This window comes from Xiphias gladius, chromosome 11 (assembly GCF_016859285.1).
Source record: "Xiphias gladius isolate SHS-SW01 ecotype Sanya breed wild chromosome 11, ASM1685928v1, whole genome shotgun sequence".
In the NCBI taxonomy this organism is placed as follows: domain Eukaryota; kingdom Metazoa; phylum Chordata; class Actinopteri; order Istiophoriformes; family Xiphiidae; genus Xiphias; species Xiphias gladius.
Genome location: NC_053410.1, coordinates 2,401,686 through 2,414,516, shown reverse-complemented (window position 1 = coordinate 2,414,516; position 12,831 = coordinate 2,401,686). Strand labels below are relative to the sequence as shown.

The 12,831-nt window shown below is 40.0% G+C and overlaps 1 protein-coding gene across 2 annotated transcripts in view; it reads right to left on the bottom strand.

The window, feature by feature from the left end:
* LOC120796425 (kinesin-like protein KIF20B) overlaps positions 1 to 12,831 on the bottom strand; it is a 47,587-nt gene that overhangs the window by 15,394 nt on the left and 19,362 nt on the right. Inside the window, exons 24-31 of one of the 2 annotated variants that reach the window (XM_040139259.1) lie at positions 11,972 to 12,097; positions 11,038 to 11,168; positions 10,381 to 10,536; positions 9,729 to 9,905; positions 7,187 to 7,312; positions 6,549 to 6,656; positions 6,194 to 6,403; positions 3,592 to 3,684 (exon numbers count right to left, since the gene is read on the bottom strand). In XM_040139259.1, coding sequence (XP_039995193.1) covers positions 3,628 to 3,684; positions 6,194 to 6,403; positions 6,549 to 6,656; positions 7,187 to 7,312; positions 9,729 to 9,905; positions 10,381 to 10,536; positions 11,038 to 11,168; positions 11,972 to 12,097 — 1,091 coding nt within the window. In that variant the 3' untranslated portion in view covers positions 3,592 to 3,627. Of the gene's footprint in view, positions 1 to 3,591; positions 3,685 to 6,193; positions 6,404 to 6,548; positions 6,657 to 7,186; positions 7,313 to 9,728; positions 9,906 to 10,380; positions 10,537 to 11,037; positions 11,169 to 11,971; positions 12,098 to 12,831 lie in introns of those variants that run through there. The other variant, XM_040139257.1, reaches the window with a different exon arrangement.

Genomic DNA, 12,831 nt, shown 5'->3' with positions numbered 1-12,831 from the left:
CGGAGATGTCATGCTAATGGACGTGTATGTTAAGTACAGGCTGTGCAGCTAGACTTCGCTCAGATGTAAGCTCTCAGCAGCAACTGTCACTGCCAATTCAGCTTCTTCTGCTCTCTTTTTCCCCACCTCCATTGATTTTTATTCTGTCTGCTCCTTTCCAACCACCCTACTCACGGTCCTTCCCCTGCCATCTCTGTTTCAACTCTGCTTGCTTGCCACTTTTATCTCCCCTACTTTCTCCCCTTTTCCTCCTAACCTCTTCTCCACTCCACTGCTGTATTCCCTCCACTGTCTTTTTTCATCCGTCTTTCCCCTGTCATGTCTCTCTTTCAATTCACTTTCTTCCTCCCTGGCTGATATTTCTTTCCTCTAACCCTCAACTAATCTCAATTTCTTCTTTCTATGCTGCCTCAACCTCCCTCTGAACTCTTTTTTCTCAATTTATTTTGGCCCATTTCTCTCTTGGCTTGAAACTCGCCTTCACCCTTTTTTTCTCTATACCTTGTTCTCTCCCTTTTTGTCCTGGTGGGTGCAAACATTACTTTCGCCTTCTTTTTTTGGGCCTGCTACTATGTGAAGGCTGGCAGGGACATGGATGTGTTAAAACTCTCATGACCCTCGGGCCTTTGACAGTTCAAACCCCTTTCATTTTTGCATATATTCAGACAAGGTTGACTCCTGTGCTTTCCAACTGGAAACTGGGTCATTGCAGCAGACTTGATAGAGGTACTATTTAGAGAACAAAGTGTACACAAAACAAAATAAAATAAGACAGACAGTCTCTATGTTGCTTAATTGATTTTTCTCCCAATTTGAGCATTTCCTTTACTTTCATTGTTTGGAGACTCACTTGGAGCAGTCTTGAAACGTGGGCTTTTACATGCAAAAGGTTTTTATGTAATTGTCGTACAGTTTTGGACCAATAAATAAATTAAAATAAAATCTTTATACCCACAGAGAATTTGTCTGCGTTTGGTTCTCCCATCTTCCCGTCTCAGTCTGTTTTTACAGCCTTTTTAAAGGTGTGTTCATGTTCATAAAAAGGTGACTGAAGTGCCCCATATCCTAAGAAAAACATCTGATGTAACGTCACAGCAGTTTAAATGAGCTGCAGATCCCTTCCCCAACACAAACACCTACGTCTTTTTGTGGGCTTTTCATTACACCCCCCTTCCCCCCCGTTTCTGTTCCAGTTCCCTCTCTTGAACCCAGCTCAGTCAGCTGGACAGCAGTCATTTATGGAATTACTTAGGGGTTTCATCACAGAGCTTTCACCCCTGTATAAATACTCACGCTGCCGGTATCAAAAGGAGAAAATGACATCATACCATCAGAGCACACGGAGACTGAGTCAGAAGAGCCCAGTTCCATGAACATGGCCTAATATGTTCCAGCTAATGCGCTTCTGTCAGAGCATTTGGGCACAATGAAAAAACACAGCACGGGTGTCCTCCTTCTCCCTGCACTAAGACTTTTGAGGAGCTGTCAAAATTCTGAAAAACAGAGCCGACTACAGGTTTGGCACACTCATAAAATGATTTAAATTACTGTTCTTTTTATCGTTTTCCTATGATCCAGTAAGAGTGGCTGTACTCCTCATTGTATTACGAGACAGACCCATTCCGTTCCTAAAATGCATTTCTCTTCAGTACCGCCTTAAAACAAAATCACTATACTAAACGTAAGAAAAGGATAATAAAAACTAAACTATAAGTGAACAGTCTTTGCAACTATACGTTTGGTGCACAAATATTAACTCAATTCTAACCCGACACATTTTGTTTGTATCGATCAAAATGTGTCCGCGGCCCCAGGTTTCAAAAACTGTCTCGATTACACGGTTGTATTGTTTAACTGTTCTTTAATTAGGTATCTATAGATTTAAATCATACTTTTGCAGATTTTAGAGTTTTATTTAGATTCTGTGCAGCTGCTTGTGGTTAAGACAACATTTAAGATTTAAGAAAAAGGGTTTTGTACAAAAACATGTTCCATAGAGTAAAGGAATCAAAAAAAGAATTGTTTCAGTATTGGGAGCTCGGATATTGTCTCAGCACTAGTATTGCAAAATTTTCTTACGTGAAGACTCCTTCTCTTCCCTCTGCTTTTCAAACTGTTAATCAAAAACACTTAACTGAGCAACATGTCTCAAGTTGCTGCATCACAAAGTTGGCTCATTCCGTTTCTGAATAGCCTCCTCTTGGTGCCATCAACAAAACGATCTCCATCTTTTATTCGGCGAGGTGCGCGCTCCGTGGAATGAAAATGACTGCAGTGTTAAGGTGCCTCTGGGAAAAGTGGGTCTCAAGAAGATTTAAATAAAAGAAGTAATAACACTTTCGTTTATTTTCATTCACAAAATTACCAAGGCAACATTAGCTGACTGCTGCACTTAAGATGCCCATCTTTCATATTCATTCACTTTAATGTGCAAACTAGTGTTGTCAGTTTATTTAAAAAGATATGTAGCATTATTTACCCCTAGACTGACAGCTTCTGTGCCCTCTCTACCCTAAGCCTCATTTGCTTTCCTAAGTGTGAAAGTCGTCATACTTTATGTACTGCTACAGAGGGCAAGTTTGACAGCATTTTGTAGCAATAACAGTTTACTTGTGGAACAAAACGGGTTGGTGACTTAACCTAGCATGACCTCCATTATATTTTTCCATGGATAAAAACTAAATCTCCCTTAAATCCGGAGCCCTCAAAGCCGAGCATGTAGTTATAATAGCACTCTCTTGAAAAATGCCGATTGCAAATGTACAGAGCAGTGTCTTGCTATCGAGGGACCTGCTGCCATCCGCAACCATTGCCGACCTACATAAGGGTCTGAAGGGAAATAATGCAGAAAGCTGCTACACCCATCAAGTTCATCTCAACCGTGACCATCAAGTAAATCAGTCTCCTTTATTTTTCCTTCTGAAATTACCTTTATATTATCATAATTATGTTATTCTGGTTCGCCATGCGCAAAATTGGCTACTTCAGTGAAAAGCCTACACTGCTGTTGCTGCTTTAGTAACAATATCAGTGGTAAACTTAAAACACTGAGCACGTGCAAGTCTGAATTACTGATAAAAATGTAGTTTCTTGCCGCAGCACTCAGAATATATCAGCACCTCCAAAAAAAACCCCGCCACTTGGGATTATGTGGAAACAAGGGGGAATTTAGTGTTTACATGAGGAGCAACAAGCAGCCAAGACTGTAGAATTGCAATAATGATGATTTATAAATGTTACCGTCCCAGCGAGAACGCTTTAATGTAGCTATTTTTGGAAACATGGAGTGGGAAACTTTACAGATGATTTACAATATTCCCAATATAGAGAACAAAATGAAAGAGGCAGCAGGAAAACATTGACTGGTTTATATTTCTCATCTGCTATTTTGATACCTCGCTTTTCATCCATCCATCCATCCATCCATCCATCCATCCATCCATCCATCCATCCATCCATCCGCCACTTATCCGAAGTCAGGTTGAAGTTGCAGCAAGTTAAGCAAAGCGGTTTTTCCTATTTAGAAATTTAACATTCTGAAGAATACATTTAATGAGAAGAAATAATGAGTAGAAATTATAGTGTAAACTTAGTGTTGCCCGTGTGCAATCTTGTGCTTTACTTCTATCAACAGGAATCGTATTTTTGGCATCTGTTCAAACGTAGACACGATGTGCTTTCAAGCTGAGAAAAAAAGAAACAGAAAATAGTGAATGATTTCTGAAACAGGAGTCGTGCAAGCTGTAACCAGCGTTAATCTTTGCAGGAAGTGAGTGAGGAACAGCGATGTGAAAAGTTAACTGTATCCGCCCCGTGTTTCTCTGGGCGGGATGCCTTTTTAATGTGTACTCTGGAGGGAGTGTGTATGTTAGTGTGTGTGTATACATGTGCCATCAATAAAGTGGGAGTCTGCGTGTTTCTCCTTGCAAGAGGTATGTATGATTAATGAGATAGTTTTCTCTCACCCATATGTGGTGGGTACATGAATATGAGTGTTTTTACTATCTATACTGTATGCATTACATCTATAGGAATAACTTGTGGTGTAATGTTAACACCACTAAAACTGAGCTTTTATACACGTTTGAACAACAATAGCTTAAAAAAATACACAGTCAAAATCCAAATTAAGGACATACTGTATATGCATATTAAAGAAAAATATGGCCTTGAATCAATTATTATATCTTCGTTATTTAGAGGTCAAAGGCCTTTAGTTGCACAATTAAGAACGAGTTTTCTTCCTCCACCTATTGAGGTTGGCAAAGATTCAGGAACGAATATTGATTATGTAAGGTGCATGCGTTGGTCACATATAATATTCTATCTATGATGATTTAAGAGTGTCAGTTTTTTATGAGAAGTTTCAACAAAGCCCTGAAATATTCTGCTGTTCAAATGTTCAAAATAGGAATGACCACTTAATTTTGGTGGGTTTGAGTCGACATTTCCTTCTTTTCGTACACTTTTTTTTTTTTTTTTTTTAAATATATTGTATGTGTAAATTTCATTGGCTTTCCACGGTAAAATGCATGTTTCTCTCTGACTTGTGTATATGTTTATACATGCGCTCGTATCAGCATTTGCATGTGTCACACGCCTTTGGGAGTCAAAAGTAGACATTACCCCACTTCCCTTGCATTTGTCGAAAGAAACAAATTAACCTAAGTGCAGCTTCTCACTTGGAAAAACTGATTTGTTCCTTTTTTTTTTTACCCTTTCATCTGGGGCTACACAATTAAGCAAAATTCAATCTCAATTCTGGTCTCTCCGTGATCTCATTTTTATGAGACAAAAATTCCCCCATGTTTGTATTAGCGTGGAGATCCACTGCATCAAAACTAATGCTCCTAATTTCTCTCTAAGCTGCATCAACAATTGACAAATGTGCACTGCTGCAGATTACTAACTGCACGGGGAGAGAGGGGAAGGACTCTGATGAAAATAAAACTAAGTGTTTGAGTAAAATGCAACACAACAAGAGGCTTTTTAGGAAAAACAAAAATGTTCTGGAACCCAGCGATGGTGAAAAGGTAATAAATAAATGTATTCGTATATCGCCAGCTCAAAAAACACCATAAAACTGCACTCCACAGTCTTAAACCTGAATCTAATACGTTGATGACAGTCAAAAGCACCTGCATTACTTTGCAATCAAAACTGTGGATTGGTACAACCACCTGAAACATTACATTTTTTTCTCAAGTGGAGAAAAAAAATGCCGGGACCCCACCATTAGCTATTGATCATATTGTGTGTACTATCCACATGAAAACAATATTTCTTCATCATAAAAATTGTGTCCCAGAGAATCGTGGGAGAAAATTAGAAAGAAAAATAGTTTTGACCAGAATCATTCAACCTTATTTTTACCTCTATAAGCTTAGTTGTGAAACACTGGATATTAAAACACACAGAAAGGGGAACAGAGAAAGATTTCGTGAAACGAGGGTCTCCTGCTGGTGTCAAATCCAAAGATATTGCAATCACATGGTTTGCACACAGTGGCAATCTCATTGCAGGTATTTTTAACACCTGCGGTTCATACAGTATACCACTGTATTATTTCAAAACAAGCGCTAACATATTTACGGGAAATGCCAACCGCATTGCAAATCGCCGTTGTTTGAGTTTGCTACATACCGATGTAGAAATGCCAAAGTTAAAAATGCCATTTCAACTGATGTTGCTCCGTTATCAGAAGTGACTGTTAAAAGAATCCTGCACTACCAGCACTAGAATAATAGGGGCTGAGGGAAAGGTTTCATGGTGACATTTTCTCCATGTAACCTGTGAAAAAAGAATCATCTCTGAAAAAGACTGGAGAAAAAAAAAGCCCCTCTCTGAGGTTCATGTTGCACAGTTGTTGGTTGTTTTTTTTTTTTTTGTTATCTAGGGAGGATTTATTTTTAGGAAACCTAGAGGCAAACATGGTGTACAAAAGTAGTTTCATAGAGTGGGATGTTTTCTCAAGCACATTTTTTGTATTTTTTGGAACACTTGTATTTATAGTAGGAAACTTACCATAAAAGAGCAAAAGACATGAGCATATTGAATCAAATCAAAACTTGTAGTCCCACACCGATGAATTAACTAATTAGACATTTAGAATGATGTCTTAGTTTGAATATGAAAAATGTCTGAACACCTGCTGAATGTGTGGACCAGCTGCTTTTGTTTGATTGGTTCCTACCTTCTCCATCTCGCCGCTCTTTCTCTTGCGTGCTGAGCGGGTGATTTTGACAGTGACAGCGCTCTCCTCTCCCTGGCGTCGCAGAGCCATGCGGTTCGGCTGCAGAGGGCTGAAGGAGATTTCCAGCTCCGGCCGGGGGAAGCGGCTCGTCCTGCCATTTTCTGTGGAAATCTCAGAGGAGTCCAGCACTGATGGACAGCCAGCTGAGCCCTGTGGGACCACACATGATTTTGAGGTTAAAGGCCGCTTCGTGTGTTCGACTTGTCTCTGCAAACCCAAAATAAGGCTTTGACTTGCTTCATAACATATACTACAGACCGCTCTTTTCCATATTAATGTCATCTCATTAACTTACTTGACTGCTGACTGACGCTCTGGTATCCCTTCTTCCTCCAGAGTTCCTGATGATGGTTTCACTCTGGGGTTTCCCTACCAATGTAGCAGGGCTCTCGTTGCTTTTAGTCTGTCGTAGGGCAGAATAGGGATTTTTAAAATAATGGGAATCATGATTACAAGTATAATATCAATAAAACATGTTCATAAATGGATGAATAAATTTATCTGCCAGGTGCAACAAGTCGACAAAGCCATACAGATAACGAAGAACACTATCCTACACGTTTTGTGGAGCTGAGGATCTGTCACGTACAAATGCTGTTAAATCCACAACACAGTATGTCAAAGTTTTGATACAACCCTTTATAAGGATACAGGATTTTAAGCTCGTGTTTGCTTAAAATAGAAAAGAAATTATAATCATTCTGATACACTTGGGTGTGAAAACTCCTAAAAACTTGCACTGTTTTTGAAACACCAGGAAAACGTCAGTATTGAAATCCATTCTTATCGACATAAATTCAGATGACCACCGCTGCTATTCTTTGTGAAGGATGAAACCACAAAGATTTAACTAGCCACCTCTCAATCAAGCAGGGGTGCTAATTTGACACTAAGCAGATCTTATCTGGGATGGAGTATTCCTCCGAGACCGACCTGTGTGACTGTGTCCTCCTGTCTGGCTGCCGAGGCCTTGAGCTCTTCCTTCAGTCGCTGGATGTCTGCCTCCCTCTCACACAGAGCAGCCTGCAGCTCTGCCACGCCGACACCGCCGACACCACACTGTAACAGGAAGTTTAAGGACACTTAAGATTTTTTTCTGTCGATGAAATGTTCTCCCCCGTTGCACCGTTACTGTGGTCCGTGACCCTCATCTCACCCTGTGAAAATGAAATGCATTAGATTTGACAGACAACGGAATGATCCTGGAGCAAAATGCAGTGTTGGCATGGAGTGATGCGTGGCTGAAATGAATTGAAATTAAACAAGAAATGTAGGAACAAAATGACAACTCTACTGTATATCTATCAGACTTTGAGGGGTCTGAACACATAACATTAGCCCTTCTCAGATGGACATGGGCAAAAGTTTGGTCGGTTCAGAGAATATGCCTCATCACAAATCACATTACCTTCTGGCACTGAACCTGTGATGCTGGGATAAAATACTGAGTTACCAATCTAATGCAAGCCAATACAACAGTCCTGCAGTAGAATCCATTTTATAAAGCTTATAATGTTCAGGTTTTGTTATGGCTGTGTCAGAAAGGCGTTGATTAATTGGTCATTTTTGAGGCCACAGGAGCCACAGCTAGGTATTGTTTGGAATTGTTTCAATCCTGCCAATTTGATACCCACAATTCAGTGTCAAGTCGAAACAATAGTGTTTTTTTCAATAATTTACTCTGCTGAATATAAACATATTTTTTTTGCCAAAAACCTTCAGTTTAATTTTGTCTCAAGACAAACAGTTGCGGAACAATTTTGTCTCCACAGTACAAAAATTAATTAAAAACCTGCACTAGACTGAGAATCTGAAAGTGCATTCAGTGCCAACTTTTGGTACTTGATAGTTTATCAACATCCGTTGCTTTGGGCAAAATACAGGAAGTATTAAAGTTCAGTATATAGTCCTAATAGATGCTGGTTTGTCTGCGTTGGACTACATTGTATTAAAAAGGTACAGAAAGAGTAAAAGAAAAAACCTTCTACATTGTGTAATTCAACAGACATATATAGTAAGGTAGCCAACGTTCAACACAATTTAACCCAGCTGTGTCTAAATAATGAATATTCACTACGAATTATTATGGAGTGTGATAACGTACCCCTGTTAACCACTGGTTGCAAAATGAAATCTGTGCATAAATCCGGTTCAAAATATCCTTCAGATTTGGAGTGAATTTTGAAGACCATGACTGCATCCTAATTAAATTGTATTTGCTGATAATAATAATAATAATAATAATAATAATAATACAAAACAACGCTCTTAGTTATCCTTGTATGATTAGCACTGCAGCTTGGATATTTCCCTGCTCTGGCAGGCTTTGCGCTCTGTCACGCTTATCGAGTTTCCTTCATATCATTTGTGGCTTTTCCAATACAGATACGCAATTCTCTCCCAAATTTAGCATGATACAGGTTTTTAAATCAATACAGCCATATCAGACACTCAGCCTGGCATCAATTTGATTTGGTGAAGCATTACAGCCTGCCCTTCACACTGTCTGTTCTGTAGTTATCTCGAGGAAGCCGTCTAGTCATACTGAAAGAAATTACAAAAGCTCAGTGAGGACAAAATGCGAGAGATCAAAGTGCAAAATACTGAAAGGTAACAATTTACCAGAGAAGGAAAGAAAAAGCAAGACGGAACTAGACAAAGCAGTGACCCAAAGCTCAGTAATGTGCTCAAAAGGGTGACAAAACTGAAATAATCCAAGTGCACTCCTCCACTGTGTAACATTACAGAAGGAATACAGAGACCAATTGCAAGTAATTCTTATTTATCTTTATCTGTCCCTCTCTCTGTCAAATTTAGTTTCAAACTGGGTTCCTGGACTGTCCTTTCCTACCCTCCCTTCCTTCTGCAGGGTTTCAGTAATGTTGGTGGAGAGACTTTTTCAGCTTTAGGCTTCTGCTCTCCCAATACACTAAATCCTAAAGCGTAAACCAGCACTGAATGACATGGGGCAGAAAACTGTTGACGCATTGCTCTCTACAGGTTCAAACTTTGAGCAAAGTTTAACTTCTGGCTAAACCCCAATCAGTAATGTCACAGCAGGTGTGTTGCCTTGACAGATGAAGGGAACCAATTGCTGTGACATAAATAACTGGAGTGTGCACAGAGGTGAAAAATGCTAGGACGTTTCAAAAGGAAGAGAGCACTACTTGGAAATACTGTGGGTTGAAAAATCCATTAGAAGCCTAAGGAACTAATACGGAAGAGGGATGTTAAGTGACTGTGAGACACTCATGCCGCAAATAACAAATAACACTGTTCATCGATTTCCTGAAACAGTCACTCGTCTCTTAAACCACCTTGTTTAACCGTCCTCTTCCACCCCATTTTCAAACCCCTCTTTGCGAATGAAAAACATCTCCCCTTTTTAAGATGTTTCACCCGAGTTCTCTTGGTCAGTCTCTCTGATGTAAAAGTGTGTGGCCCCTGTATCCGCTATCATCGTTGTTATACTGACCTCCTGTGGTGGCGGTGTGTTATTTTCGCGTAGCTGCTGGATGAGTTTGTCTTTCTCTGCTTGGCTGGAGAGAAGCTTCTGTAGCTGGACCTCCAAAGCAGCTACCAGGGTGTCTCTCTCCTTCCTCCACTTCTCCATGGTCTGATCCTTCTCAGCCAGCTGGGACGACAGGGACTCCTGACAAGAAGGGAAAAGAACATGCAAAATGTATAGGAGGAAATACTAGTTTTGTACATTATGTATGTGTGAGATATAGAAAGAGAAACTGAAAAACAAGAACAAAAGACCCCTATAGATCAACACTGAGGCCAAAATGATCATTAAAATGTAAAAAAAAAAAAAAAATCTGTTGGATAAATTCAAAAATGTTTTGCTATTCTTAGACCATTACCGATATTGAGAGGAAAAAATAATGGTGTTGCCTAAATCAAAAGTGTTTATCCTCTGTATGGTGGCCATTTTGGACGTCAGACTCAGCTTGTCAAGATCAGCTCTACATCGACGACTTTCATCAGTCTAAACTGGACTTTTTTTTTTCTAAGCTGCAGTTGTACTTTGGCTCAGCTGTGCTTTGAGATTAATTTTAACATGGTGCCATGTTTCCGTGTTTTGGCTACTGTTTCGGAATGTTTGCGTATCTTTCTCTTCTTACCAACTGGCTCTGCTGCCGCGCGTAGCGTTCTCTGTCTTCGGCAAACTTCCTCATTTCCTGGTTCCTCTTGTCCTCCGCCTCTTTAGCTTGGCCAATCAGGGACAGCTTCTCCTCCAGCCACTTTTTGCGTTCGGACTGGTGTTTTTCTGTACACAGCTGTACATAAAAAAGGTTGGTTTTTTTTTAAATGTTTTAATTATTTTTAAAAGGATGTCAGTGGGGCTTCATTAGTTTGAGCCTAAAGGCCTAAATCCACAAAAAGGCTGGTAATCAACAATTGCCTACATAAGACCAGTGACCCCGATCTGACAACAGACAGTCTTGCTAGCTCTTATATAAGGAACGCGAGCAAATCCATGTGGTCGGGGTGAGTTAGCTGTGTACTGTAATTCTTTGTTGAAAAAAAAAAAAAAAGCTCTTTATTAGACAGTCTGTTTCAAGTACTGCGCGGGAGGAACTCACAGAGGGGGTGTACAAATACTTTGTGGACGACTGAGAATCTTCACAGACACAGTCTCGGTAAAATATTTATAGATCTATCAGCTTTTTCATCAAAAATGATCTATTAATCATCAATAATCCTGTCAGAATGGAATCTTTTTAACATTTCTGGTCCTACCATCTAACAACATTTGAAAATAATTTCCCTCTCATTACCTTCAAGCTTTCCTGAGCCTGTGCAGCCTCCTGTTTGGCCAGTTTGAGGTCATCTGACGGGCTGAGGACTAGATGACGTGTGTCGTTTCCAGGGTCCTGGTGTAATAACACCCCTTTCAATTTCTCCACTTCTGAAATGTTAAAACCAGAGAACAGACAGTGAAATCACTAGTTTCAATAAATTGAGTATTTAAATTCAAAGACTAGGGTAAGTATTTTCATTATAAATTTATATAATTTACAAGTATAACTTTCTCTTATAAACAAGTGTAGTAAGTGGGACCAATTGTAGATTTATTGTCTTAGTTCCAGTGACAGACTACGTCTCCAGTTACACTATAAATCTAGCTATTTACAGTTTTTACAGATGGAAATTCGGAGCTAATTGTTTTAACTAAAATTTGTTCTTTGGGAAGCTTTTGCTTTAAAAAAAGAAATTAACAAAATAATCCAGCCTCAAAATTAGAGATAGAAAACCCCTTTGAGAGTCCACCAATACTTGAAGCTATGGCAGGTAGCCTGGTGTTATCCGTGCTGCCTGTGACCTCACTTCTCTGCGTGAGTGTTTCTTTTTCCCCTGTTTTTTTCTGCTTTGGTATGCGATCAGTGAAATAAGGCCCAGCTAAGTCATCTTAGCCAGCTCTCCTATCATGTGTGCATCTTCTTGTGGTGGGCCATATTTCACACTCTGTACCCAGTGCTTCTGCCCTCATAGCGAACCAAGACTGGTTGACTATTTGACCTGACTCTGGTATCCAACTGAAATGTTTTGTTCATTTTTAATATTTTTTATGAACATTCTTGTTTCTGTGCAATTTGCAAGGATAAGAGGATTAGACTAAGCTGTCCATGAGCCAAACCCCCATATTCAAAGCAAGTAAATCCACATTTTTTTTCAAATTCTCTCTTTGATTTGTCAGATCCTGTGCCTTACCACCGGAGAGTTCCTGGATGAGGTTAAGTTTCTCCTCCAGGACGTCGTCCATCTGTGCCTGTGTCTCCTCCTGCTCCGTGAGAGCCAAACGCATGTCCTCTATCACTCGCTGCTTGGCTTCAAGGTCTACAAATCAACACAAATACACCCAGCCGCCCACACACAAAAAGGTACAGGTTTACATGCAGACTGCCACCCCCACACAGAAAAACAAATAATATACTATGTTGGTCCCTAGGGGCGGTATTCTTTTCACTGCCTTTGCATAAAAAGGTCAAATGTCAGCTGTAGAGCATGTTCAGTATTTTACCCACGGTCTTTCCAGCATGCGTTTTCCCTGGTTTTTTTATTACCAGGAAGCAACCCTGAAATGCCCTATGTTGCACCTCATACTTATACAGTGGAAACTGCTCAAAGGGATCACATCTGTCCGGGTCAAATTGATCACTAGAACCAGATGATTATTAAAACATTTTTTTTTTTTTCTTTTTCGTTATTTCTCATGCAAATTACCACCTAACTGACTTTTGTAATTTTATTACATGAATATAAAGTAACGAAACAGAGCTTTATAGCTTCTCTTTTTACCGATTTAAACATAAAATGACACAAAATTGCACCGTGGCCCTCTCCTGCTCCAAGCCTAATCTGGTCAGGGTGACAGCATCACACTCCATTTACGCAACATACCTGCTGCTGTGAGAGAGTGGGGACGATAATTACGCACTGTAAAAGTCCCTGAACGCGAGCAGAGTATGAATGGGAGGGCAAGATAACTCGGTGAGCCACGGCGCTGTGAGCAGAGGAAGTTATCACATGGGGCGCGAGTGCGCAGGGCAAGCGCACGTACACAAACACAC